At 25.3% G+C, this 27,500-nt stretch overlaps 6 protein-coding genes across 16 annotated transcripts in view; 4 read left to right on the forward strand and 2 right to left on the reverse strand.

Moving 5' to 3' along the window:
- The window catches only part of LOC124431113 (cyclin G), a 7,885-nt gene extending 4,355 nt beyond the window's left edge, over positions 1 to 3,530 (forward strand). For 3 of the 5 annotated variants that reach the window (XM_046978616.1, XM_046978598.1, XM_046978589.1), the window contains exons 2-6: positions 1,225 to 1,467; positions 1,556 to 1,972; positions 2,057 to 2,311; positions 2,404 to 2,612; positions 2,762 to 3,530. In XM_046978616.1, the coding sequence (XP_046834572.1) occupies positions 1,348 to 1,467; positions 1,556 to 1,972; positions 2,057 to 2,311; positions 2,404 to 2,612; positions 2,762 to 2,807 (1,047 nt within the window). In that variant the 5' untranslated portion in view covers positions 1,225 to 1,347 and the 3' untranslated portion in view covers positions 2,808 to 3,530. Of the gene's footprint in view, positions 1 to 437; positions 760 to 845; positions 1,051 to 1,224; positions 1,468 to 1,555; positions 1,973 to 2,056; positions 2,312 to 2,403; positions 2,613 to 2,761 lie in introns of those variants that run through there. The other 2 variants (XM_046978582.1, XM_046978607.1) reach the window with 2 other exon arrangements.
- A 2,584-nt stretch (positions 3,531 to 6,114) lies between these two features.
- On the forward strand, positions 6,115 to 11,944 carry LOC124431085 (merlin). Of its 2 annotated transcripts, XM_046978528.1 has the most exons (9): positions 6,116 to 6,810; positions 6,902 to 7,031; positions 7,112 to 7,317; positions 7,594 to 7,821; positions 7,913 to 8,122; positions 8,225 to 8,331; positions 9,320 to 9,449; positions 9,538 to 9,873; positions 9,954 to 11,944. In XM_046978528.1, exons 1-9 carry the CDS (start codon positions 6,712 to 6,714, stop codon positions 10,329 to 10,331), a joined length of 1,824 nt encoding a protein of 607 aa, XP_046834484.1. In that variant the 5' UTR covers positions 6,116 to 6,711; the 3' UTR covers positions 10,332 to 11,944. The 2 variants fall into 2 exon arrangements, with proteins under 2 accessions (XP_046834476.1, XP_046834484.1); XM_046978520.1 differs by having other exon boundaries at positions 6,115 to 6,810; positions 7,913 to 8,331.
- Positions 11,405 to 13,845, reverse strand: LOC124431133. Its single transcript, XM_046978632.1, has 5 exons — positions 13,183 to 13,845; positions 12,968 to 13,112; positions 12,765 to 12,894; positions 12,339 to 12,685; positions 11,405 to 12,264 (listed from the first exon to the last, which is right to left on the reverse strand). Exons 1-5 carry the CDS (start codon positions 13,199 to 13,201, stop codon positions 12,033 to 12,035), a joined length of 873 nt encoding a protein of 290 aa, XP_046834588.1. The 5' UTR covers positions 13,202 to 13,845; the 3' UTR covers positions 11,405 to 12,032.
- Positions 13,846 to 13,996: 151 nt separating this feature from the next.
- Positions 13,997 to 16,339, reverse strand: LOC124431167 (multiple coagulation factor deficiency protein 2 homolog). 2 transcript variants are annotated; one of them, XM_046978728.1, is made up of 6 exons: positions 16,194 to 16,339; positions 15,904 to 16,046; positions 15,610 to 15,666; positions 15,291 to 15,439; positions 15,072 to 15,220; positions 13,997 to 14,991 (listed from the first exon to the last, which is right to left on the reverse strand). In XM_046978728.1, the coding sequence occupies exons 2-6, from the start codon at positions 16,015 to 16,017 to the stop codon at positions 14,813 to 14,815; spliced, it is 648 nt and encodes a 215-aa protein (XP_046834684.1). In that variant the 5' UTR covers positions 16,018 to 16,046; positions 16,194 to 16,339; the 3' UTR covers positions 13,997 to 14,812. The 2 variants fall into 2 exon arrangements, with proteins under 2 accessions (XP_046834684.1, XP_046834692.1); XM_046978736.1 differs by lacking the exon at positions 16,194 to 16,339 and having other exon boundaries at positions 15,610 to 15,687; positions 15,904 to 16,045.
- Positions 16,340 to 16,385: 46 nt separating this feature from the next.
- Positions 16,386 to 19,653, forward strand: LOC124431099 (SH3 domain-binding protein 5-like). Of its 4 annotated transcripts, none has more exons than XM_046978548.1 (8): positions 16,386 to 16,512; positions 16,584 to 16,640; positions 17,076 to 17,138; positions 17,247 to 17,384; positions 17,464 to 17,625; positions 17,703 to 18,000; positions 18,084 to 18,247; positions 18,386 to 19,653. In XM_046978548.1, the coding sequence occupies exons 2-8, from the start codon at positions 16,590 to 16,592 to the stop codon at positions 19,340 to 19,342; spliced, it is 1,833 nt and encodes a 610-aa protein (XP_046834504.1). In that variant the 5' UTR covers positions 16,386 to 16,512; positions 16,584 to 16,589; the 3' UTR covers positions 19,343 to 19,653. The 4 variants fall into 4 exon arrangements, with proteins under 4 accessions (XP_046834504.1, XP_046834514.1, XP_046834523.1 ...); XM_046978567.1 differs by having other exon boundaries at positions 16,416 to 16,640; positions 18,386 to 19,057; positions 19,120 to 19,354; XM_046978540.1 differs by having other exon boundaries at positions 16,416 to 16,640.
- A 660-nt stretch (positions 19,654 to 20,313) lies between these two features.
- Positions 20,314 to 27,500, forward strand: part of LOC124431072 (protein PFC0760c-like) — a 7,502-nt gene continuing 315 nt past the window's right edge. Inside the window, exons 1-14 of one of the 2 annotated variants that reach the window (XM_046978499.1) lie at positions 20,314 to 20,445; positions 20,927 to 20,997; positions 21,124 to 21,262; positions 21,347 to 21,524; positions 21,626 to 21,748; positions 21,835 to 22,116; positions 22,207 to 25,434; positions 25,521 to 25,638; positions 25,747 to 25,945; positions 26,085 to 26,268; positions 26,358 to 26,519; positions 26,595 to 26,762; positions 26,874 to 26,966; positions 27,092 to 27,500. The exon at positions 27,092 to 27,500 is cut by the window's right edge and continues 315 nt beyond it. In XM_046978499.1, the coding sequence (XP_046834455.1) occupies positions 20,401 to 20,445; positions 20,927 to 20,997; positions 21,124 to 21,262; positions 21,347 to 21,524; positions 21,626 to 21,748; positions 21,835 to 22,116; positions 22,207 to 25,434; positions 25,521 to 25,638; positions 25,747 to 25,945; positions 26,085 to 26,268; positions 26,358 to 26,519; positions 26,595 to 26,762; positions 26,874 to 26,966; positions 27,092 to 27,315 (5,214 nt within the window). In that variant the 5' untranslated portion in view covers positions 20,314 to 20,400 and the 3' untranslated portion in view covers positions 27,316 to 27,500. Of the gene's footprint in view, positions 20,446 to 20,926; positions 20,998 to 21,123; positions 21,263 to 21,346; positions 21,525 to 21,625; positions 21,749 to 21,815; positions 22,117 to 22,206; positions 25,435 to 25,520; positions 25,639 to 25,746; positions 25,946 to 26,084; positions 26,269 to 26,357; positions 26,520 to 26,594; positions 26,763 to 26,873; positions 26,967 to 27,091 lie in introns of those variants that run through there. The other variant, XM_046978507.1, reaches the window with a different exon arrangement.

Consider the following 27,500-nt stretch of genomic DNA (forward strand, 5'->3'; position numbering starts at 1 on the left):
ATTTTCTACGTACGTATACATACATAAAAATCTCACTTACGTCATTTTGTATATGTATATATGAATAATTCGATCGAAAACAATTGGCTAACTTTTGTATCGGATGATTCATTTGAAATAAAAAAAAAATATATATATATATATACATATGTATGTATGTTTATATGCATGATGTATATATGTATATATATATATTTTTTTTTTCTTAAATTGAAAATTAGATATTTTTAATATGATTTTTAGAAATCTTATTTAATTCGTAAAATTATTTATTACGTTCTTATGAATGATGGATTATGTTATGGAAAAAGAAAATGATGTGATATTATTTCAATATCGTTCATGTGATACTTTTTATTTCAATTGGATTATTTTATGATTTCACGATGTGCGTATATAAGATTTGCCATGGTTGTTTGTAGATATATTGCGTCAGAAAGTAAAGCGTTGCGTTGGAAGACATACACGAAATACGAATCGTTCTTAGCGTACACACAAAAAAAAAAAAAAAAAAAAAAAAAAACTCGGATTATAGTATAAAAACGTACTATTTTCAAGTACATAAAAATTTATCAACGTAAATGATTATTTGCACGTTAATATTTTGATTAGATTTTATAAAATTTTGCAAATGTCTTTAATGGTGCTCGTAGTATAATGATCATGATAAGCGTATGTATATGTATATGTGGTTCGTTTAAAAATTGGTGAAAAATGTCGGGAAAGAAATTGCGTGTCAATTTCTTCTTGTATATTTTGGTACGTAATGTGTAATATCGTCGCGATATACCTACAAAACAATATTTTATTTTATAAAAGTTAAGTGCAGTACGTGTGATAAGATATGTGCTTTGAGAAATTTGATAATTATAAATATGCAATGTCATTTGGTTCATTTGTTTTCCTTTCGTGAAACCTTTCGTTTCATTCTAAAGTTTTGGACAAGGTCTATTTACGTCTGAGATCATGTTTATAGAATCTCACAAGTGAATATTGTGATAACCTTGAAATCATGACTATTGGCAGAGTTTCTTATTCTATAGAATAAATGTAAAACAATAAAATATTCTTTTTACATAATTCATCAAAGATTGAATCTTTTATTGTATATTGTTAAATAAATGAAAGATATTATGATATTAAATTTTTATATTAATCTATATGATAAAATTCAAAATATAAATTTCATTCAAATATTTATATTATACCATTTCAATTTTACAGATACAAGGCTAGCCAGTTGTGTCATTCTTATTGTGTGATTTTTAGTCATTCGATCAATAGTCTTTGAGACTATATTACAATTTTACCGTTTCCATAGAGAGCGGTTTATCACACAACATAAGAATGGACACATCAGGCTTTCCTGTACCAGATGCGATCCACCCATTACTTGAACAATTACAAGAAGCTTTGGTGCTTGAGGTTAAATATCAACCAAATCTTCAATTGCTCACCACAACGCAAGTAAGTTATTAACGTTGTATTTCTTACTGTAAGATATCATGTGTGTATTTGTAAAAAATATTAAATAGTAACATTGTGTCTATTACAGAATGATGAAATTACAATTGGAGCACGGGATGGATCCGCTCATGTATTAAGATGTTTAAAAGTATGGTATGATTTACCATCCGATGTATTTTTTGTTGCTATTAATTTGATGGATCGTTTTTTAACCAAAATGAAAGCCAGACCAAAACATATGGCTTGCATCAGTGTATCAGCTTTTCATATCGCTGCAGTTCAAATGGCTCAATCTTTGGATGCTGATCATTTAGTATCCATTTCTCAATGCAAGTGTACCGGAGGAGATCTTAAGCGTATGTCAGGAGTAATACGTAATAAATTAGAATGGGCACCGGCTGTACAACCAATTACATCATTAACTTTTTTACAATTGTTTAATACAATGTTTCATACTGTTGCGTCACATTTGGGTATTGGTGATATATATGCCAATGTAGTAATGGTAAATATTGCTAATAGTTGTTAATGAATGAAATATTTTTTGAAATATAAGATATATATTTATATATGTATGTATATGTTTAAGGAATCTGAACTTTTTCTAAGATTAGAAATGATTGCTTGTGATGGAAATTGTGCAAGTTTAAGATCATCTGAAGTAGCTTTGGTCTTACTCTGTACATATTTGGACGCAGCCGTTAAACGATTAGATGCAAATAAAGATGTTACTAATTCTGTAACATCAATGGCTGGTCCTTCTACTATTAATTCATCCATAACACCTGCGCATCAAATGTTAAGACTGGTAGAATTTGCTGCTGAAGTACAAAAAATTTGCAAGGTATGTCAGATATGTATATATATATATATATATAGGTGGCAATGATTGTAAGTTATATGAAGAATAAATATTAATATCATATATAACAATAGATTTCAGACGATAGCTTTGTTTCTACTCATGAAGCAGTAAGTGCTGTTTTAAATAAATACAATGCCCAAGAACAAACGCCTCATAGACAAAGACTCATATGGAGATTATCTTCACGTACAGCTCGTCTTTTGCGTCCGACTGATAAATTTACTTCTGTTTTACCTGTTATTGCTGAACACACTCCAGTTCCATCTCCAAGTAGGATCAGGTAAATTTTGACATTTTATTAAATCAAATAACAGAGTTTCAAAAATTATATATATATATATATATATATATATATATATATGATAAATATAATACTAATTGTTATATGTTTATATATTGAACATTAAGATCTTTATTGTTATATTACAGAAAAAACCGTAAGTTCTCTCGTCGTCATGGAAACAAAAGGCGTTAGTATATCTCGCTTATACTCGATAATGAACAAGAAAGATCTGTCGTATTTGGATGAATTTGAATTTAAAATAGCATTTTTCAACACAATATTTAATAATAGACATGGTATTGACCTTGCATGTTATTTGGAAATGGAAAATCATTCAATGTAAGTCATTATCTTAACGTGTTATTTTAGAGACACACACATGTGTAATTGTTCTTTCTTTCTTTTTTTTTTTTTTTTTTTTTTATTTGTTTTCAAATTTTTCTAAAGTTTATTTTTTAACAAAAAATTTATGAATTAGGAAAATATCATAATATTATTTTGAAGCAACTATATATTATAAAAGTTGTAAAATATTAGAAAAGAAATTAATATAATGAGAAAAGAAAAACAGAAATCAATTTACCTTTTTCTAAAAATGGAAATTGATGTGATATAATATAATGTCGATTATATTTTTTAATTTATTGAAAGAATAATTGTTGAGAAAAATTCATTTTAACTTTATATTTGTGGTATATTCTAATAGAGAAAAAGAGAGAAAGAGAGAGAGAGAGAGAGAGAGAGAGAGAGAGAGAGAGAGAGAGAGAGAGAGAGAGAGAGAGAGAGAGAGAGAGAAATTATGTAAAAGCGAATAAGAAAAATTTTGCACTTATACAAAATATATTATTACACAAAAGAGTGGTCTTTATAAAATAAAGATACAATAAAGTATAATGAGGTATTTGATAGGTTTAATAATGATATTAGATTATATCTTTTACCATGATCCTGTAATTGTAAAAAAAAAAAAAAAAAAAAAAGAAAAAAGAAAAAAAAACCAAAAAAGAACGAAAAATGAAATAAAAATTGTATGAATGTAAACATTTGATCATGTTCTAGCGGAATAGAAAATCTTCTTTAGTATTAAACAAAGAAAAATTGATTAAATATGAGAATTGTCTTTGTACATAAAAAAGATGATGTTGCTTGGAAGTCTTTATGATACAAGTGTGTTTGAATTGGATGATATATATACAAATGCGTGTGTATATGATTTTGCAATTGATCTAATAGTGAAATCTGGAGTATTGAGAGCATTTAATTTTTAATATATATTTCATATATTTCAATAACTATTCATATCAAATAAATTCAAATTTTTCATATAGAAAAATTAAACATACATTAAAGTTTTTTTTATAACTAAATGTTGTATTATGATATAATATGTAATATTATATTGTGAATCGATAATTTTATTTCTTGATAATTTAAAGATATATAAAAAAGAAAATATAAATATTTATAAATGGTTTAATTCATTAAGCGCGCATATGCATCGTAATACATTTAAGAAAAAAAAATGAAAATTATATTTTCAATTCTTCATTTCTTGATTTGTTATTAAAAATAAAAATTAGAATTGTTAAATAATTAGAAAATTTGAAAAAGAAAGAATATTATAACAAAGTTAATCATTCATATGTTATTTTATTTATCTACAGATTTGAAATTGCACAAATATTATCATTTGTAAATCAATGTTTATTTATAACCAGGACCATTTAACTCTTAATATATTTGTTTGTGATAAAAAATTCTTACTTATATTTATTATTTGCTCTCTTTATCTTGTGTAAGTATACAAGAAAATAATTTTGTACTGCCGATTGAAAGCGCAAGTTTTAATACTCAATTATCACTTTTTATGAATAATGTTTGTTATAAGAATACATTTTCTGTTATTAATGAAACACAGTTCTCTCTTATATAATGCATGCAATTAGTTCCTTATTATAATTATTTTATCGAATAACTTTAATGTACAAGTTTCTTATGCATGTATAAATTACACGTATATAGAAAGAATCATGAAATACCATCCATATTACTTTTTAAGAAGATTAGAAATGTATATTTTTTAAAATAAAATTTTTTCAATTATTTGCACAATAGTATTTCAAAAACTATATATCACATAGCCTGTAGCGTAGTTAGATTATTTACATTAACATTAACTTCATTGTAGGCAAATTTTTCACACAATAGAAAGTTTTTAGCAATTAAAATTAAGATAAAGGTATTATTTAAGAGTCACATAAATTACATACACACACACACACACACACATACACAATTGTGATATATTTTTGCTATTGAAAATATAATACTTGCGCAGAATTATATTAGTCTCTTTTGTGACATGTGCTATGTACAATAAACAGCATGAATACTTTGTGATATTATTAGGGATACCAAAAAAAATATTCATATATAAGAAAAATTTGTAAAAAATAATTTAGTATAATATATGTATATAAAAACAAATATGTCAGTATACATATTAAATAAAGATAATTATTTTAATTTTGTATATATACAAAACAAAATTATATAGCACGAAAATTATTTTATATTCGTGCTAATTCTGAAGATAATTATGATGTTACAAATGCAAAATAACTTGTATCTCTTTCAAGAAATAATAATGATAAAATTTAATATAAAATTGTTCAATATAATTATTGTTTTTTTTTTTTTTTTTAATAATACTAACTTATATTTATTTTTGTAATTAATAAATTAATATGCCGTATTTAAATTATTTTATAGAAATTCTTAAAATCTAACCGTTATATGTTATTGTTAAATTAGTAATATGTGTTATTTTTCAAGGGAAAATGTAACGTGTAATTATAAAAATGACAATGTTATTCATAAGTTTTATATAAATTTAAATATTTTATATTTAACTAAACATATTTGAACGCACGTAAGTTAAATTAAACTGAATAAACATGTATTCAAATAAATGAAAAATGTATAAAATGTTACCCAATTTATAAGTAACATTTGAATATTATAAACAATACTTATAGAAATATTATTAATCAAATTAATGGATTTGTTTTAACAAGTACAACATTCCATAAAATTGAATTTCAATTTTTTTAGCACACCTTGGATTAAAATATATGCCCTTGTAAAGAAAAGTAAAAAAGTATGGAGTAACAAAGATGGAAATGTTAGTATTTATTAAAACGTCATTTACAATAAAAATTATTTAAATAATTTCTTTCTTTGAATTTAATAGTTAAAAATTATTAAATTCTTTTTAGCTTAATTATATTATTAAAACAGATTGACAAAAAGCTGGTAAAAGAGAAAATACATTGTTGATCCAAATGATTAAACTTTAAACTCTGAATAGTTGAATAAACATACAGGACAAAGTCTGATAAGATTTTTTGTTTGGTATTGTAAGAGCTGACTCTAATGTTTATATTGTTTACAAATGCTTATTTTCTCATAGATGGCACTCTGAACAGTGTGCATGAATTTTCATATCTCTGTTTGTGTGACTAGTTTGAGTTGTGTGAAATTTTTTTGGTTTGAATCCATTTTAAAAATCGAGATACAATTATAATTACTTTGAATGAGATTTTTTATCTTTACCGATGTTACGATCGTGTTCTTTTCGTAAGCATATAGTGAAGAATTCATTCGCTAATTCAGTGCCGCTATTGGTCAATGAAAGATATCCGTTTCGTTATTGGATGCAAACAAAAGAAGAAATCTTAATTCAGTTGTGAAAAAGATACGAGATTTGTTTTCAAATATTTGAAACACTTTATCGAGACAGATTCTATGACATCTCTTAATCATTAACACCATAATCAAAATAAGATATTATATTTATTGTTTTTTGTGTGAATTTATCCCCTCTTTATACCACATTAATATTAAACATGTGTAAATAAGGTTAACTCCTCGAAGATTACTTATATTTTGTGATGTCTATTTTAATCCTGCAACTGCTCTGCAATAACACATGAACATATTTCAACAATATCATATTATAACATAGAATATTTGTAAACTTTTTAAAATGTTTAGAAATTGGTTATATCAATTTCTCTAATGCTTAGTGAATACAATGAAAAGTAAAATGCCACAATTTCGGAGGAAAAAATCGGGGAAATCCTTTCCAGTGAAAGTCTCTACCTTGGACGCAGAATTGGAATTTAATTTAGAAGTCAGTGGCGTATCATTTAGTTTCTTTATTTTTATTTATAATTTTTCATTATGAAATATTTTATTGCAAATTTATAACTTTATGTTTACAGTGGAGATCCACGGGAAGAGATTTATTTGACTTAGTGTGTCGAACAATTGGACTCAGGGAAACATGGTATTTTGGCCTTCAATACGAAGATTCTAAAGGATTTATATCTTGGTTAAAATTAGATAAAAAAGGTAAATTTTATTGCGATTAACTGTTTAACATTATTAATATACTGTAGTATTTGTTAATATATATGTTGTTTCTCTCATAGTTCAAGATCAAGGCATTTCACAACAGCCCACAACACCTTTTATGTTTTTGGCTAAATTTTATCCCGAAGATGTATCAGAGGAATTGGTACAAGAAGTTACGCAACACTTATTTTTTCTTCAAGTGAAACAAGCCATTTTATCAATGGACATTTATTGTCCTCCAGAAGCTTCTGTTTTACTTGCGTCGTATGCAGTACAGGCAAAGGTATTTTGAAAGATATTAAGGTTTTTTAACGTATGGGATAAAATTTTTTATTTTTGCATGCATAATTGAATTTATCTTTCTTACAATATATAATTTAAGAAAGATAATAACACATGATTTCTGGCAGATAAGTTTAATGTGTATATACATATATATGTATACATATATATATATATATATATATATGTATGTATGTATGTATGTATGTATGTATAAGTACAAGTATATGTAGATATTGATTGGTTTTGATTGTAATTATTACTGCACGGTTGTTAGTACGGGGACTATGATGAAGTTTCATACCGCCCAGGAATGCTGGCCAGTGAAGATCTACTTCCACAAAGAGTCATAGATCAATATCAAATGACTGCTGAAATGTGGGAAGATCGAATAAAAATTTGGTATGCTGATCATCGTGGAATGTCTAGAGATGAGGCAGAAATGGAATATCTTAAAATTGCTCAAGATTTGGATATGTATGGTGTGAATTATTTTCCTATTAGCGTAAGTAACATTTATCAAATTTGATCATTTGCAAAAGGAATAATTGATTTTAATGAAAAGTATTAAGGATATATGTATTTTTCAATTGTAGAACAAAAAGGAAACAAATCTATGGCTTGGAGTAACGGCATTGGGACTGAATATCTACGAAAAGGAAAACAAGCTCGCTCCTAAAACTACATTTACGTGGTCTGAAATTCGACATATTAGCTTCGATGATAAGAAGTTTGTCATAAAACCAGTGGATAAGACATCGCCAAACTTCGTGTTCTTCTCGCAGAAAGTTCGCATGAATAAACTGGTAAAAAAACAGTCAGATGTTGCCAGCTGGGTGAAGGGTTTGATAGCTTTAGGATTGGACGAACATAATAGTGACAAAGCTGCTGACATATTATTTGTTAAGATCCTGGACCTGTGTATTGGCAACCATGATCTATTTATGCGAAGACGCAAGCCTGACTCCATGGAGGTACAGCAAATGAAGGCCCAAGCCAAAGAAGAAAAATCACGGTAAACTAAAATATTCGTTCTTTCTTAATATAATATAATTTTCCTTTTTATAATTCTTTTATAATATAATTATTCTAAATATAATTATTCTTTAATTATTTTAATTATTTCAATAGATATTAAAAGTAAATTGATGATTTTATTTTTTTTTTTTTTTTAAATACTTACAAACGTTTTATATCACTCAGGTATGATGCGCTTTAGATATTTGAAGAAATTAATTTATTTATATATTACTAATTTTGTCAAAAAGTTTGAGACAGGTTTCATCCATCTACTTGGATGTGCTTTGGATTAGAAGACCTTAAAACAGCAAGAACGTCTTCGTATGTTAGAATATACCAATATAAAAATGGTTTGGGGGCATTGAGAAAATCAGATGACTTATATATACATATTATTTTATTGTATACATTTAAAAGCATATGAAATGAATTTTAAAAAATTCTGAAAGGCTAATTCTAAATTATGCTTGTCACTTTTACTTACAACAGTAAAAATAACAAATTTAATTAAAAGTACTCTTTAATTGTAGATACATATATATTTATCACAATATAATAAATATGTATATTCATCGATACTACATGCTATGATTTACTGAATGTTTCAGGTAATAACTCTTTGCAAAAGAACTATACATAATTCATTCAGGCTCCTGAGTACTCATATACATTATATATATAAAATTTAGGACATACATGTTTTCAATACTGCCACAATGGAATTATTGGTAAATGTAGTTTGCATGCTATTATTTGTTATTTAATAAATTGGCTCTGTCAGTAATTATACGTAAATTTTAAATTTAATGAAATATATAGAAAAAAGAATAAAAAAAAAAAAAGAAAAACTTGTATTGAGAAATTTATAGATGTTGAAACAAGTTTATAAAGAACAAAATAAAAAATTTTACGAGTTCTTAGGAGCCTTAATGAGGATAGTAATCCGAATTCGTTTGTATTAAATTAATTAACGATCTTACTAGGAGACAGGTCGAAAGAAATAAGTTGGCAAGAGAAAAGCAGTTAAGGGAAGCTGCTGAACGAGAAAAAGCTGCTATGGAACAGCGTCTTTTACAGTATCAAGAAGAAATTCGTTTAGCGAATGAAGCTCTTGTAAGATTATTCATAATATATACATATATATATTTTTTATAAAAAAAAAAAAAAAAAAAAAAAAAAAAATATTTGTATATCTCTACAGAGAAGATCCGAAGAGACAGCAGATCTTTTAGCTGAGAAGAGTAGAGTTGCCGAAGAGGAAGCGATGCTTCTTAGTCAAAAAGCATCAGAAGCAGAACAAGAAATTACACGAATTCGGTTGAACAATATGAAAGCTGAAGAGGAGAAAGTACATTTAGAACGGAAAACTAGGGAAGCAGAATTATTAACTGAAAGACTGGTACAAGAATCCGAGAGAAGAGCTGCCGAAGCAGAAAAATTAAAAGATGAATTGTTAAGAGCACGTATTGCTGAAAAAGAAGCTAAGGAAAAGCTTTTAGAATTTCTCAGCAGAAATGCTTATACTGCTACTATAACAGTAAGTAGAGATAAATTTGATTTTAGATAATATGATTTTATTATTTGCAAAATAATAACAATTTATTTTCGTTATAATAGCCCGTTCCAAATCTGTTTCCTTCGACACAAGTATTTACATCAGATTTACAAGCGGATCTTCAAAATTTGCAATTAGATGCTGAACCATTGCCATCTGATTTGACATCATATGATCTTATAGCCGATGGTGATGTAGATCAATTATCTTTAGAAATAGAAAAAGAACGAGTCGATTATTGGGAAAAGAGTAAACATTTGCAAGAACAATTAAGAGAATTGCGATCTGAAATAGAAGTTATGAAAGTTGGTGAGAAACAGTGTGAATTAGATCAGTTACACGAAGAACAGATGAGACTCGGAGAAAATAAATATAGTACATTGAAAAAAGTCAAATCAGGTTCTACTAAAGCTAGAGTTGCATTCTTTGAAGAATTATAATATAATTCTTTTCTCAAAAAATACAAAAGATCTGTATTATACAAAATATGGATTAACGATTTTGAATTTAATTAATGAAACATTCACTCTTCTTTTTTTTTTTTTTTATATATATATATCTGTATACTTCCATAGTTTAAAAAAAGAATGATAGAAAGGGCTATATATATATATATGTGTATTCTTTTTTCTTAGCAAACGTTATATGTTTGTTAATAATAATGTATTACAAAGAATGATCATTAAGCTACTATGTAAGCTATTAAATTTTGTTTAAACATATATTGATAACTGAATTATATTTTTATAAATTCATTAATGACGAACTCTTAATAATTTTAGAGTTATATACTCTATAAATCTTTTATTAAAAAATGTTATAGAAAATGGAACAATATTATGATGTACTAAAGTTCTTTGACTAATGCTCTTAAACAAAGCAGATATCTCCAGGTATTAAAATACTAAGATATCGATAAATACATATTATATGGTAAATGCGTTAATATTGTATTTTTTATATTTCATTTTTCTTTTAAATTAGTATATATAATTATAGTGAAATCTTCAGTAATGATTCCTTAGAAAATTTGAATCGACTATATTTTTTTTATATATCACGCGCGCGCGCGTACACATGATACACACACACACACACACACATGTATATATATGTAAAACAATAGTAGAGAATATTCTTTTATTTATGCACTTTCCATATTATTACAGGAAATGATATTACATGCAATATAAATGAAAGTATACATTTATTTGAAAATTTAAGTTCGTATAAATGATAATTCTTTTTATTTGTTCATATAAAAATATTTATCATCTGACACAGGTCCCTCTATAATAAGTGCTTTTATAGCAATAATTTACACCGAATGATTTTATAAAATAGGAATTTAAAATAGTATTTCAATAATTATTATACTTTCTGAAAGAATTAGTTTGTCCCATTTTTTTCTCTATCTTAATTTCTTTAATATTTAAAGAAAAGTGCCTTATGATATAAGAACATATGCGATAAAAGGTATAATTATTAAACATCCATACTATGTGTGCTTATATTTTGTTATTATGTGCGTATTATATAATAATGTATTTATAGATTACAATGAAATATCATTAAATGTGTTTTAATGGCCATAGACTGCAATACGTAAAGTAAGAGAAATTTATTAAATTGTCGAGATGAATTATAATTTGTTATATTGGAAATGACTTACAATTCCTACATACATTGTATGTGTGAGCGTATGAAATGTTTGTATGGAGATGAATGTAAATGTGTGGATTTTAAAATACTGTTATATTTTATTATTATTATTATTATTATTTCTAAAAATCTGGTCTAAAATGTCATATGAATGTGTATATATATATATATATATATATTCAAGAGACATTTAAATACTATTATATGAAATTTTTTAAATTATATATAAACTCTTTGACCAATTCATTCATAGTATTACTAAAATTTTGTAGTAGTTAGATTATTCCAGTAATGCTTAAATTTTAAAATGTACACATTATTAGTATATGAAAAGATTTAAATTGACATCAGTATTCAATGTATTAAGTATTAAACGATTTATTTTTACTTATATATTCCATACATTTTTTAGACATCCTTTATAAACCATATATTTAATGTCATATGTATTGTTTTTTTTTTACATTTGTTATATATACTTAATTGAATACAAAAGAACTGGAAGATGATTTAGTCTGATTAAATTCTTTTGATAATGTTGGCATAAGATATAAACTTTCATTATCCTCAACGTTTGGTACTCTAAAAAATAGATCACGCATCAGTGTTCCGTCGCTAGTAAGTTCTTCCAAATCGTTCTTACTCTTAGTTTTTATATCTTGAGAATGTTTTAGATTCAGTTCTATATTAGTGGTGTTAAAATTATATTTTCTAAAAATCATTTATGTAAATTATTATCAAGCTTTTCATAGAAAAATTATATTTCATTAAATAATATTTATTACCTGATATCACATTTTGTATACAAATGATTGGGATCATCTGTCGTTTGAGAGGCTTTATCGATCATTTTATTTTTAAGAAGATTTTGAGCAAGATCTTTGGAATGCAATAATTTCTCTAATCTAAGAGATTCTTTTAATCTTTGAATTTTTCCTATGAGATTACTTTTCTCTATCTCCTTTTGACTAAGAACCTCATGGATAATAACTTTTTCACATAAAAGATCTCTTACATTTTCTACTAGATTCATAAATTGTTTTTCTTGTGCTAACAATTGACATGTTAACAATTCAAGTGCTTGTATAATTTGAATCCTTAAACTTGTTCTTTTTGTCTTAGCTTCGGATAGCTAAAAACATAAAGAAAAGTTAAATAAAAAGATAAAAATTAAGGAAAATATTAATTATATAAAAAAGTATTAATTTTACTTCAAATTCTAATTGCTTTTTTTCACATTTATGACGATTAAGAAATATTTGATATTCCTCAAGCAAAGCTTTTTTTTCAGATTCGCTCACGGCTAAATCAGATTTAATTTCGTGCATCTCACGAGTGCATCTGTATGTAAATATATGTTAACATAATATTGAATATGAAATGTATAATGAAAAAAAAGCTAACTATAACTTACTTTGCCAAATGTTTGATTAATAATGATATACGCTTTCTATCAGCAGGGCATAAATCTTGTATGTGAGAAAAATTATAAGTGCCCTCTTTATTATCATTATTACATTTTGAGCACGTTGCCTTTATCTCTTTTATTTCTTCACTTTCTGTTAACATAATATGCTAATATAATAATATATATATATATATATAACATTTTTTGTATATGTGATTTACCTTCTTCACCACATCTCATATTGCAAAAATTTTGCCGAATCTGCAAAACACGTTGATGGAATTTGGTGAGCCTATGTGCATGGATTTGTTCTCATTTTTTCTTCTATACTTCACAAGTTAATAACTTAAATCAATAACTCAATGAAAAAAAAGATTCGATGAATGAATGATGATGATGATGATGATGATGATGATGATAATAATAATAATAATAATAATAACAATAATAATAATAGTAATAATAATTTACAAAAAAACAAAAATATCAGATAAGAATAAACACACTTATAACATCACGATATATGCACCTTTTAGACCATTTTACGTACGAAGTCAAGAGATTACTTTCATCGTTTGTTGTATCACACATCGTCAAAGTTTAATTCTCAAAGCAGTGTTTTTATTATTTTTTTGTAATATTTTTAGAAAAATATCTTACTTTTCACAATACGAAATATTTGTCTTATATACGACACGTACAAAAAAAAAAAGAAAAAAACAAAAAGTAAATTTGTATTTGTAATGTTATGCAATTGTTTAATATTTGCTTCAATATAGTAGGAACTACTTTTATATAATTTTCACGACTGATACTTTATATATATTAAGAATATATGAAATAATATTCATTACTGTTTATAATAAAATTAGTTATATATCTTTACAATGAATACAACTATAAAATACAATTTTTTTTTTGTTTACTATTATTTACTATTGTTAATGACAAAATGAGATTAATTCTAAAATACAATTATTATCTCATTGTATAAAAAATTAATACTCTAAATGTTCAAGTAACTAATATCAAAAGTATTGTATTTACTGTATATTTGATAATAATCTTTTTATATATATCACAGTTATATGTACAAACCAATGTTTATAGTAACATGTATATATTTATTACGAATATAAATTTTATTTTCCTATATTAAGTATTATTATACCACATATACAGAGTGATGAAAAAAGTTACCAGCAGACTATATTGTGATTGTATTACTTGCTAAATAAACAAATAAGTCTTTTAATGTGAATATTAGCAGCCTGTAAAATTTGTTAGTAACTTTAGTTACACTCTGCACAAAATATATATATACATGATGTAATTTATGCACACCATTATGCACACTTTTCGTTGTTTTAATCTAATTAACATTTTTTTTTCCAAATACATAACACAACTGAATCAAAGGAATTATTTTTAACACGTTTTAAAAAATCAATTTATCTTGATATTCATGATTAATTATCGCTTTACATGATATACATTTTTTTTTTCACACTCCATATACACAATACAATATTTTTAATTATTATTAATATATCAAAATAGATTTGTGTGTACTTATTGTATACCCAATACTTTTTATCTTTTTTCATTTGTAGAATTTAAGATATATATGTAATCTCAAGTATACAACAAGCTATAGAAAAAAACATATCGTATAAACAACAAAATATAGACTATGAAAATATGTTTACATGAAATGCAAAAGCATTCAATTAAGTCTGAACAAATAAAACTGGTGAAACAATGATGTAAAATTTATTATTTTTATATAAAATAATAATTTTAATGTGTGACTTTTTTTCTTTGTAATTCCATAATATGAAGTTATTTTAATTACTGTCGACCAGTAGCAGCAGCATTTTGCTGAGCTTGTATGAATTCAGGATAATCTATGTATCCATCCTTATTCATATCATCTACGGCAAGAATTGGATCAATTAAGTTAACCAATTCATCGTCCTGAAATAATTTATCTCCGGCATTTTGTGTTCCTGGATCCTGTTTACTTTGTTCTATATATATAAATATTAAATTAGTTAACAAAATAATTTAATCTATATAGAAATATAATTCTATATTTTTATATACTTACCATGCCAATGAATAAGAGATTTTATTAATTCACATCCATCCAATTTGTTGTTGTTATCTGAATCGTGCATTTTAAAATAATGAAATTGCAATTCCTGTTCTGTCATTTTATTTGTATCGATTGGAACTTCCATATGTTCTGCGATATGACTAAAAAAATATCACTTTAATTGTAAATATCACTTTAAATTAATATCAATTAAAAATTATTATTACTTACGCCTTTTCTTGAGCTATATTGGCAGCATTAAGTATTTGTTGAGGTTGATGATTGTGATTGTGTATTTGTTGTTGCTGTATAGGGGCTTGAACAGGTATCTGTTGTTGTACAGGTGCTTGATGAACTGGCACATGTTGTATTGGAACTTGCTGATATGTTATATTGATAGAATAATTGAATTAAATGAAAGATCAAATTAAATAAAATTTACAAATTAAAAATACATGGAAAAACTAATTGATTTTTTTATAATAAAATTCATGAAAAACATTTATATTAGCTATATATTTTAACATTATATTAAATTATCGATTTTTACTTGTTGTTGTGAACCCTGTTGTATTTGTTGTGGTACTTGGTGCATTTGCTGAGTAGGCTAAAAGAAAAGAAATAGATTCTATTAAAAGTAAAAAATATTCTTAACAATATAATTTATAAAATAAGTTTTTTTTTTTTTTTCTTTTTTCAATGACAAATATATATATATATATATATAAAAGAAGTTCTGACTGACGAAATGCCAAAAAGAAAAAAGAAAAAAAAAGAAAAACTAACAATGAATCATCATCCATTGTATACCATATGTTTCTTCATAATAATGAAATAAATGTACCTGCTGAACTTGATAATGTTGAGGAGGTACACCTGGTGCAACCCTTTGACCTTGTCCAAATGTATTATCTACTCCAAAAAATCCAATAATAAATAACCATAGAGTCCAATACATTTTGAAACACTTTGCTTTGTAAATAATCACTGTAACAAACCGGCAAATAAAGTATCACATATATTAATAAAAATATATATATATATTTATATAGAAATAATTGATTTCTTTAATTGTGAAACTTTTTAATGATTAGTATAATGAAGAAAAAAAAAAAAAAATAGAAAAAAAAATACCTTAATTATATATCAAAAGAGAAACAAGAGATTTTGATCGAGTATATGTTATTTTCTTTCTCAACAGAATTAACTACTGTTCAGGTTAAGTTATAAAAACAACCATACAGATCTGACGTGGACGTATTTCATGATAGCGCTAGTATTTGTTAAGGCTGGTACTGATGATGACTATTGGATATCCTGCCTTAAGTTATTATGCGTAGATGTCGTTCGAAATGTGAATGATACCGATTTCTAAAATTACGTTGAATGTTGAAAATATATTTCAATATTAAATTAATAATGTTAAAAGTATACTGAGAGCTTTATAATATGCGTATGTATTAATCAATATAATGAATAAAACAATGTGATTTTAAGCTGACATTAATTAAATGTTGCAAAAAGCGAACTATGGACGTCGTCGCGGAGGACGCCGAAGGATCTTTAGATCCCCGTATACAGGTGACTCATTGATCACAATCGTTTGTAACATTATTACATTATTTATTGAAACTTTTGATTATTAATTTATATATTGTACGATTTTATTTCTTTAATGTCCATGCTAATATACATTTGATGTATACAAAAAAGAAAGGTTATGTACTTTTGACATTTAAGTAACGCCCGTACTACTTTATTGCCTGGTACAATGGCCTAGTTATCAATATTTTTGTTTTGTCTTGTTTCCTTCCCCCACCTCCCCTCTACCCCTCCCGTTCATCACATATAATTATTAAAAAAATTGAATCCATTCTTAATCTCAATTAATTCTAATTCAATATTATTTTCTATCATTACGTAATTTTGTATATATATATATATATAAATGATAAAAATTGTTTCCCTATATAATAACATTTAGGATTGACAATATAATAAGTCTTCTGTTTTTAGATCGAGTTGGAGAATTTAAACAATGCAACAGATGATATTAATAAACTTGAGACTGAATTAGATGTGAGTTTTTAAATGGATAAGATATTTAGATCTTTTATTTGTTTTCTTTTTCTTTCTCTTTTTTTTTTTTTTTTTTTTTTTTTTAATCTGTTATATTTTATAATATAGGAGGCACATACCGCGTTTAGACAATTGCTTAATGAATTAACGAGGCGATTAAAAGAGATAGCAGACAAATTAGGAATTACATGTATCGAAAAAGCAAGATGTTATTACGAAGCTTTGGAAGTAGCTCATTTAGCACAAGTCAGTGTTAAAATATAAATGTAGATTAGTTTACGTTTATAAAAGAGAAGAATTTTAATATTTATTTCATTTCGTTTAGGTGGAATGCCAGAAACAGGCACAATTATTTCAAAGAGCTAACGAGATACATGCGGCTGCTAAAGAAACCGTGGCTTTAGCCGAAATAAGATTTACATCGCATCAGCACGAATGGAAGTTTGATCAAGCTTGGCAGGATATGTTAAATCATGCAACTATTAAAGTAAAATAGTTTTTATTGTTGGATCTCTATATTTTAATATAATATAATAAGGTTATATCAAATAAATAAATGTATAGGTTATGGATGCAGAAAATCAAAAAGCAGAATGCGGTAGGGAACATCATAGAAAAGCAATGATATTTCAAGATGCAGAAAAGAAGTTATTTCAATTGGAAGAGAAATATCGTCGTTATATCATTAAGTCAAGGCCATACTTTGAGGTGAAAGCTCAATGTGATCAAATGTTAACAACGCAAAAGGAAAGAGTAGAATATTTGCAGAAAGCAATAAAAGATGCAAAGAATAATTATGCTTCGAGTCTTCGTATATTAGAAGATATTAGTAATCAAATACACCAACAAAGAAAGGATAATGGTATCATTGATACAAAAAAGCTGCCTATGTTCATAATATTATATGTTGATGGCAAACATATATTTTATTACTCCTTTTTATAGATATTCTTGCTAATGGGCCTAGAGAACCAGGTGTAGGAGCAGAATTGATTACTTCAGGAGATAATATAAAATACAAAATGGACTTTAAGAAAGTAAATAATAAAAATATAATCTCTAATGTAGATAATGAATATCGCAAAAATATTCAACACCAACAAGATAATGTTAGTATGGGAAGTTTTCTCTCTTTTCTTTTTCTTTTTTTTCTTTTTTTTCTTTTTTTTTTTTCCTTTTTTCAATAAAATTTCATCGAACTGTAGTTCTAAATTTATATTTTTTATATATAATTCTTTTAATTTCAGAATGATTTTAAGATTATATCGTGTGCGGGGCATTTAGGTCGAAGGTCGGTAGATGGTAGCGAAGCTACGTCGAATCAATGGGAACTAGAGTTACAAGCTAGTATGGAAAAATTAAATTCTGCCCCATTTAATAATAAAAATTCTGAGAATGATGAAAGAAAGATAAGAGAGATCTTTAAAAAAGAAATATGTGATACGCATTTAAGAGATAAGAACGATACGATTCATTTTATAGATAACTTACAATGTAATGCTTCGAAAAGTGAAGAATCTACTGAACATACATCGAATTTATTGAAAAACCTATCTACAGATGTAGAAACAAATAAGACATCCATTGATGTACCATCGGTATCAAGTTCTATAAGTTTGCAATCGTTATGTCATAATTTTATTAATTCAGTTCAGACAAGATCAAAATATATCAATGATATTACTAAATCTTTATATAAGGAATCTATTACTAAAAGAGATTATTTTGTTGAACCAGTAAAAAGTTCAGAAAAAGTAGTTAATTTAAATGCATCTACGTACCTACCAAATAGAATCTCAGAAATTGATTTAAGAAATTCAAAATCTCAAACTGACACCAAAACCAATGTAGAAGATATTAAACATAATTATAGTATGCCAAAATTAAATGATTTTACAGAATCTAATGTTCATGATAAGGTAACGACAAATGTTACGAATCTTAGTAGTTTACAAAGTTTATCAACATCTATTTGTTATAGTGCCAATTCTTCTCCGATTAAATCAGTAAATTTATTTTCATCGAAAAATAAACGATCGTCAAACAACGAGTTACATAGAATTCAAAGTAAAACTACATTTGAAAGAAAAAAATCATCTAGCATAAAAGAACTGCCACTACTGTCATTAGTCAGTATTCCAACAATATCATTTTCAACGCGCAAAGAAAAAAGTAGCAGCATGAACGATTTAAATTCTAAGTAACAAGAGAAAGTGTAAGTTAATGATTCTAACTCGATCTCCATATTTAATTAGAAATATGTATGATAATAATAATAATAATAATAAATAAAAAAAAAAAAAAAAAAAAAAAAAAGAAAAAAAGAAAAAGAAAAAAAATACATATATATATTAACAAAACTAAGTTCGCTAACAATTGTTTGCACAGGAAAAAAAAATAGAAGATATAAGGTATTTCCAGTGATGTATTAAAATTGTGATGAACTTCAGAAAAAATTTACATAGAACAAAAAAAAAATATGATTATAACATAATTATAATATTATAAACATAAACAAGAGTCTCTGATTTATTTAGTTTCCTATAAAACATGTAATTTTACATTTGAAGATAAATCTATTAATTGATAAAGATATATATATATATATATATATATATATATATATATATGATAAGATATATATATATATATATATATATATATATATATATATATCTTTATCAATTATATATATATGCTCAAAATGAAGAGAATGTTACGAATAATTCAGGAACAGGGTTTAATGTGTGAGGTGCTTATTAAGTATATAAAAAAAATATATATATATATATATATACATAATTAGTTTTAATTATAAGAGTTCTTTGTATTTATTTTTATGGATATATATACATTATGAATCTAAAATTTCACATTTTGTAGATATTGCCAAATTTTATTAAACAGTTTGATATTTCTTAATTTGTTTTTTATTTGTGTTAAATTTAAAATGTTTATTTTGTATGACTTATATTATTATGTATGACTTATATTTTACTTACACAATATTTTTTATCTTTTTTTTTTTTTTTTTCTTTTTTTTTTAAATAAGAACAGTTTTTAATTGTGCAAAATTTAAAATTCACGCGTTATCGAATCGACATCGATATATTGTTTGCAAATAATCGATCTATCGATAATATTGAAATATTTAATTCTAGTAAGCATATGAGAGTGCCGATACGCCGCATAAACGTGCTTTTTGTTTTGTATAATCTGATGAGAATTAATTATTTTAATTTGACTTGTCATTTTGAATATAATGGATAACACAATCGACAGCTTAAAGGAGAACATAAATTCTACTGTAAGTATTAAATATGTTATGTTTATTTCAATATCATTTAGTTCAAAGGTGACTAAGGATTTAGTCAAGGTTATACCGTCTATGATATATTGTTATTGTCTAAAATTTAACAACATTATGATATTATTATTTAATACTTTATTTGTTCATTTTCTCATTACTCTCTCTATATATGTATATTTTTTTTATATAATTTACAAAATTTTTGAAGTATGATACAGTATAAAATTACTTATTATCATCAAATAAAAGTACGTATATATATACGCATACAAATATCATTTATAAATGATTATATATATAAATATTTATATATGTGATTTATGAATTTTATATATATATATATATATATATATATATATTTATATAATTCATTACATATGAATATGTATGAATAAAAATTTATTTGAATTAATTCTTATCCTTAAATTATAAGATTATTATTTTTTTTTTTTAAATATATCAAATACTTTGATTACAGGATAATAATGATAAATTGGATAGATTGAAGAAGTCTTATTTGATGCTAAAACAAAAAGTTTGTAGATCACAGTAAGTTGTCTTGTTCAATGAAAATTAAAGCTTATATCACTTATATTTATAATTTACTTTCGTATATGTATATATATTTTTTTTTATTGTCATTATATATAACCAAATGTAATATATATTTTTCAGTGAATTAATTAAACTGTACAATGATAAATTGAAAGAATGTGAACGCTTGAAAATAGATTTAGATTTAGCACAAAAGGAAACCAAAAAAATGACAACTAATTATAATGGAACATTGGCAAAAGTTATTAAATTGGAACTTGTAAGTAATTTATTTTAGAAGATTTATTAATATATATATATATATATGTATATAATAATTGAATATTGTCTCTTATTTTATTAGCAAAATACAGAATATAAGAAAAAAATCCAGTCTTTGTCGAATACTATAGTAACGCATGAAACTAAAATTGCTGGTGATCAACAGCATTTGCAACAGTTAACATGTAAATTGAAGGAATTAGAAGATAAATATATGGATGAAAGACTTCAAATAGATATGGAAAAAACATTATTACAAGGTATTAGATAAGTAAAAATATAATAACATATATATCTAATTGGAATAATATATTTTTTTTCTGCATAAGATCTTTTTATATGTTTTAAATTATATTCTCAGATAAAGTCAAAGAATTGGAACGTCAAATGAAGATTTCTAATAAAACTAATAATTCAATAAAGAGAGAGAAAATTAATAAGAAACAACAAGGAATAGAAAAAGGCACATATTGTTGTTTGAAAAGTTAGTACTTCAGATATATTTATTGTCGATGCATATATAAATTGATTAAACACATTTAAGGATTTAGATCTTATTTACTTTTATAGATCCAATATCGAGGGTAGATGTCGCAGTGAATACAATCAATGAAAAATCCAATATAAAACTTAATACTCGAAATGAGAAGAGTATAATGACAGATATGACTTTTAGAGCGGATAAAGATCATCTTTATCCTTTGTTTTGTGATAAATGTGAAAAATTATTATGTAATCCTGCTCAGAGAATTTGCAAAGCTATGAGTATAGATTCTGAAATTATTCCAAAACTTTTATCGCCTACAAGATCACATTCTACAGTTTCTGTATCTGTAGTTTCTCCTGAAAAAGGTTTGTTACTTTTTTTTATTTTTTTTATTTTTTATACTGTTTACTAGAACATATTTAAAACGAAGTATGCAATTTTTTTTTTTTTTCCAGATGAAGACCTTCAGACAAACAATAAAAAAAGACTTGATATTCAAAATCCATTGGAAGATATAAATATTTACAATAACAGTTCAAATTTAAATTCAGTACCTTTGTCATCTGAATTATCCAAAATGTTATCTTTGTCTTCTGAAGATTCTTATACAGTAAGAGAGGAACAACCTTTGTCCAATTCAACAAATAATTTATCTTTTTCAAATAACATTAATGAATCAACTGATTTAGTCGAAACATCATGTGCAATCAAAGAGAATAATAATATGAACAAATTGTCAAGTTCTGACAATTTAATGCATAATTTTGAAAAATTAAAAAAAAAGATGAAAAAATTAGAAAGAAAGGTAGAAAAGCAATCTCAACAAAGGAAGAAATTGGATAAAAATTGTTTCCAACATTCACCATACGTAAATTATTATTCTAATGAAATTTTAACTCCAAGCTTTTCATTAAATATGATTTCTACATTCTTGAATGGGATAAAAGATATCATGAAGAAAAATAAAAATAAACGTAATAAACCTCAGAAGAGAAGATACGAACCTAAAACTTGTAAATTTAGTTCGAAAAAGATCAAACTTAAACGAGTACAACGAAATCTATCAATGCGTAATAATGCTTGGAATGTGGATTCAATAATATCTTGCACGGAACGAACTAGGAAAATTGATAATTCTATGTCGAATGATTATTTGGATAATTTATCCAATTCTATAAACAAAGATATAATGTTAGATGATAATTCAAGGGATATAAATGTTGAAAAAATTAAATGCTGCAATAATGTAATCGAAGAAAATATAAACGGTACCGTTTTGTTCTCTAGTTCGAAAATGGAACAATTACGAATAATAAATAAAAAAGATGAGAATAATTCTGTAACTATTACGTATCAAACACCAAAAGATAATATATTGAATTCTATGAAAGAAACAAATTCAAGTAGTTTGAATAATGAAGATTGTTTTACTCCTACAGTAATCAATAAAATAAAACCAATAAGTGATACTCCACTTATTGTAGAAGCATTTGAGCTTAAAAATAAAGATTCTTCTAAAAGAAAGATTACTATTTGTACTAATGATAAGGATACTATTATGATAATTAATGATCTAGTCCCTACTGGTATTACAGCTTCTACATCTAATGCAAGTATTTCTATAAATAAGTCTAATGTATCTGACACCGAGGAACAAATAAATATTCCTCTTAGCAAGGAATTTGAAAATACTGAATACACACATATGAAAGATATTTCACAGATAATCGATAACGTACCATCTTCTATAGAAACTTCAACTTCTATAAATGAGAGCAAAACAAATGATAGCTTTATTACTATAGCTACTTCTATTAGCAATATTATTGGCAATATTAGTAATACTTCTACTATTTCTACTACTTCTACCGCTTCTAACGGTACAAGTCCTGGTGTAGCTGCAAATAATATCATTATTAAAAATCGTAAACGTAAATTGCAGACATTTGAGAAAGAATTAAATCAATCTAATTTAATTGAAGACTCGTCAACTCTGGAGAAAAATGATGAAGATAATTGTAATATTGAAAATAATGGAACGTATGTCATTGAAAATACAAAAAATAATACTACTGAAAAAGTATTGAATAATAAATCCGATGATCAGATAACTAATACATGTTTTATACCACAAAAAAAACAATGTATAGAACATCTAATGAAAACAAACAATCGGGAAGTATCGGAATTACATAATGAAAATTTAGATGCAAATCAAGATGCAAATCAAGATGCAAATCAAGAAAATGACGAATTTGTTAAAACGATGGAAACAAATATATCAAATCTTACATCAACAGATGAAGAGACAATTGATTCTATGGAAATTCAAAGTAATGACATAAATGTTCAAACAAAGTGTAATTTAACAAAAAGAGAAAATCTGAAATCCAATCGCTTATTTCCTTCAAATGAAACTCATATTAGATCAATGGATTTAAAACATTTACGATCTCATTCACTAGTTAATTTAGATTTATTCAATTCAAATGAACGAAGAACTGTAAATATTAAAAATACTGATCAAAATAAATGTGTACCTATAATTGTGTCTAATAAAAATAATGAAATGAAAGAAAGTTCAAGAGAAAATCATGGCGAATTGAAAACAACATGTAAAGATTGGACTAAGGATATGTCAGATGATTCATTTAATAGCGATGAGAAATCAGTGGATGAATTTGAGGAAAATATTGTATTTGATGCTAGTTTGAGTCATATATTGACTGATGTAAATAAAAATATAGAAGGTGAATGTTCTACTAATATTATAACACCAATAGAAGACTCCAAAGAAATGCAAAATAAGGATATATTAACTGATTCTAATATTGATATAACAATCGAAAGAACGAATATCAAATCAGACGACGATATTCATTTAGAATTATGTCATAAAATTATTACCGATGAAGAGGATAAAATTATAAAGGATGCAAGTTTACATTCTTCTGTATTTCCATTAATTAGTCCTCTAAAGGATGATAGTATTTCCAATGATATGTCTGAAAAATTTTCAAAGAAAGAAATTAACAAATCAATTCAAGATATAACAATATGTCCACAAATATATTCTACAGAGAAACTCAATATCCTAATGCATTCTAAACATGCAGTTACACAAGAAATAGAACAAACGAACATTTTTAATATTAATAAACCAATAAAAATTAGAACTGACGAAAGTACAAGTAGCAAAGAAGAATCCAAGTTACGATCTAAATTCGTTAATACAAATATACAACAGGTTAATAAAATATTTCAGGAAGAAGAAAAGATTTTAAATAATCCTATATATGAAGAAAATATTGAGAAACATTCTAGCGTGTCTATAAATGTTCAAAAACAAAATAAATTAGAAATGGCAATGAATGAAGCAAAAGAAGATACATTGATCGATGGTATTAATGAAAATAAAGAGGTACATTTAGAAATATCTAAAGGTCGAACAAACACAATAATACCTAATGACGATTTAGAGATTCAATCACATAATATGATAATTAATGATTTAGAAGAATCTTCTTCCGTGAATAATAGAGTGAATAACAAAAATATTAATAATGATTTGATTAATCCTATTACATTATTAGAAAATCATTTGAAAACAAATCAAAATTCTAGAAAATCGAAGAACTCCAAAAAAATATTGAAGACAATAGAACAATTATGCGTAAAAACAGGTATTTTGTTATACGATATTTTGCTGATATATTTTAATCATCTTTGATATATTTTTATACTTAAACATATTATTTATATATTTCAGATAATTTTGTTAATAAACAATTATACAGAGTCATGAACGATACTGATTGGTCTATGTCCGTACATAGAGATGTTATTAACAAATTGTCTTCCGTATGTAGCGTTCGTATTATTGCCAAGTACGTACAAATAATATTATATAGAAATTCTTTATTACCTTATTAAATGGAATTAATTAAATGGAATTAAAATTATGATTATATTATTTTTATATTGTTTGATTACAGGGGCATAGTGGACTTTATGTTTGAAAGAAAAGAGAATAATTTAGATAAAAGTTATACACCACCGGCACCATTGATGACAATGACTCAACAAAAAATTGTAACATTATTAGTTGATCTTGAAGTAAGATTGCCCACAGTAATAAAATGGGTACAAGCAGGAATCGAATATAAAATCTTCAGATTGAATAATGCACCTATGGTATGCAATTGTAAATATTAATTATGTTGGTTTTCTTTTTCTTCTTCTTCTTCTTCTTCTTCTTCTTTTTTCGCCCTCTTCTTTTACCAAGTTTTATAGAATCGTTTATATCATAAAAGAATTTTGTTAAATCATTTAGTTACATCAGATACAAAACCTTATAAGATTATACATCGTTCTAACACGGATACAAAAGGATCGAGAAAAGGCTAGAATGTTATGCTGCGATGCTTTATATTGTTTAGGATTACACGCAATTCCAGTTATTTACACAGTATTGACATGTTGGCCAGAAATATTTCCACAGTTTACAGAAAATATTGGTTGGTATATATAAATATATATATATATATATATACATATATATTTTGACATAATAAAAATAATGTAATGATAAATTGTTAAATTTCAGATATATTACCAAAATATATGGCACATTTTATTATGTCAGTGCAGGCCAATAATTTTCCTCAGTTATATGCTTTGAAAAATTTATTATCAACTTATTATAAATATAAAGCAGGAAGTTTCTTAACTAAAAATCTAGTTGAAGAATCATTGATATCTTTAGAAGGTAAGGTATTAAATTTTTTTCTTTGTGTTATAGAAATATTTAAAAACATTTTAATAAATAATACATTCTCATTAGCGAGAAGTGATTCCATTGTGGACATTGTTGGTTTAAAAACAGCTATTATATTGCTTGCAAAAAAGGAAGGTATATCGTGGAGCTATACTAATATTATTCAAAACCGTTTGTTGCCAAATATAATTAATAAAAAATATCTGTCGATTTACGAGCCATTTAGTTTACTTGGTGAGCTTATTAAAAAAAATATATATATATATATATATATATATATATATATATATAATAATTCATAAGATCATGTCGACAATGTTTTATAATAAACATTTATTTCTATAGGCTATCTTATGCGTACGTTCCCAGTTGAAGATAATGATGGAATTGTTAAAAACATCATTGAACAACTCTCAGATTTAATTGATTCAGGAGAAGGTAATATAAAACATATTTCAGAAAGAGACAATGATATTTTAATCACAACATTTGCCCTGAAATTATAAATATTACACAAATGCTTGTTATTTATTTATTTATTTATTCTTTTTTTTTTAAATTAGGTTCCCACGATCAACAGGAAGGCATAGTATCGGCGTTGTTATGTTTATCTAGACACGATATTGAAAAGGTAATCAGTTCTGTGATGAAGTGGATCCCAAGCAAATCTTTAAGAGCAACCACTATTGATCAATATTATGCGTTCTTCAGACAACGAACGAAAATTTATTGGAGAAATTATTTAAAAAAATTGAACAAAGTATATGTTAAAGATATTAGACTTTAAACGTTAAGATTACTTATACATATACATATATATCTTTTCTTTCTTTCTTTCTTTCTTTCTTTCTTTTTTTTTTTTCTTTTTAATCTTTATTTATTATTATTTCTTTTTTTCATTAAAAAAAAAATAAAGTATTTCGAACGCGCTCATAATAATTGTTTATTGTTGTGATAGATTTTTTTCAAATG

This window comes from Vespa crabro, chromosome 1 (assembly GCF_910589235.1).
Source record: "Vespa crabro chromosome 1, iyVesCrab1.2, whole genome shotgun sequence".
Taxonomy (NCBI): Eukaryota; Metazoa; Arthropoda; class Insecta; order Hymenoptera; family Vespidae; genus Vespa; species Vespa crabro.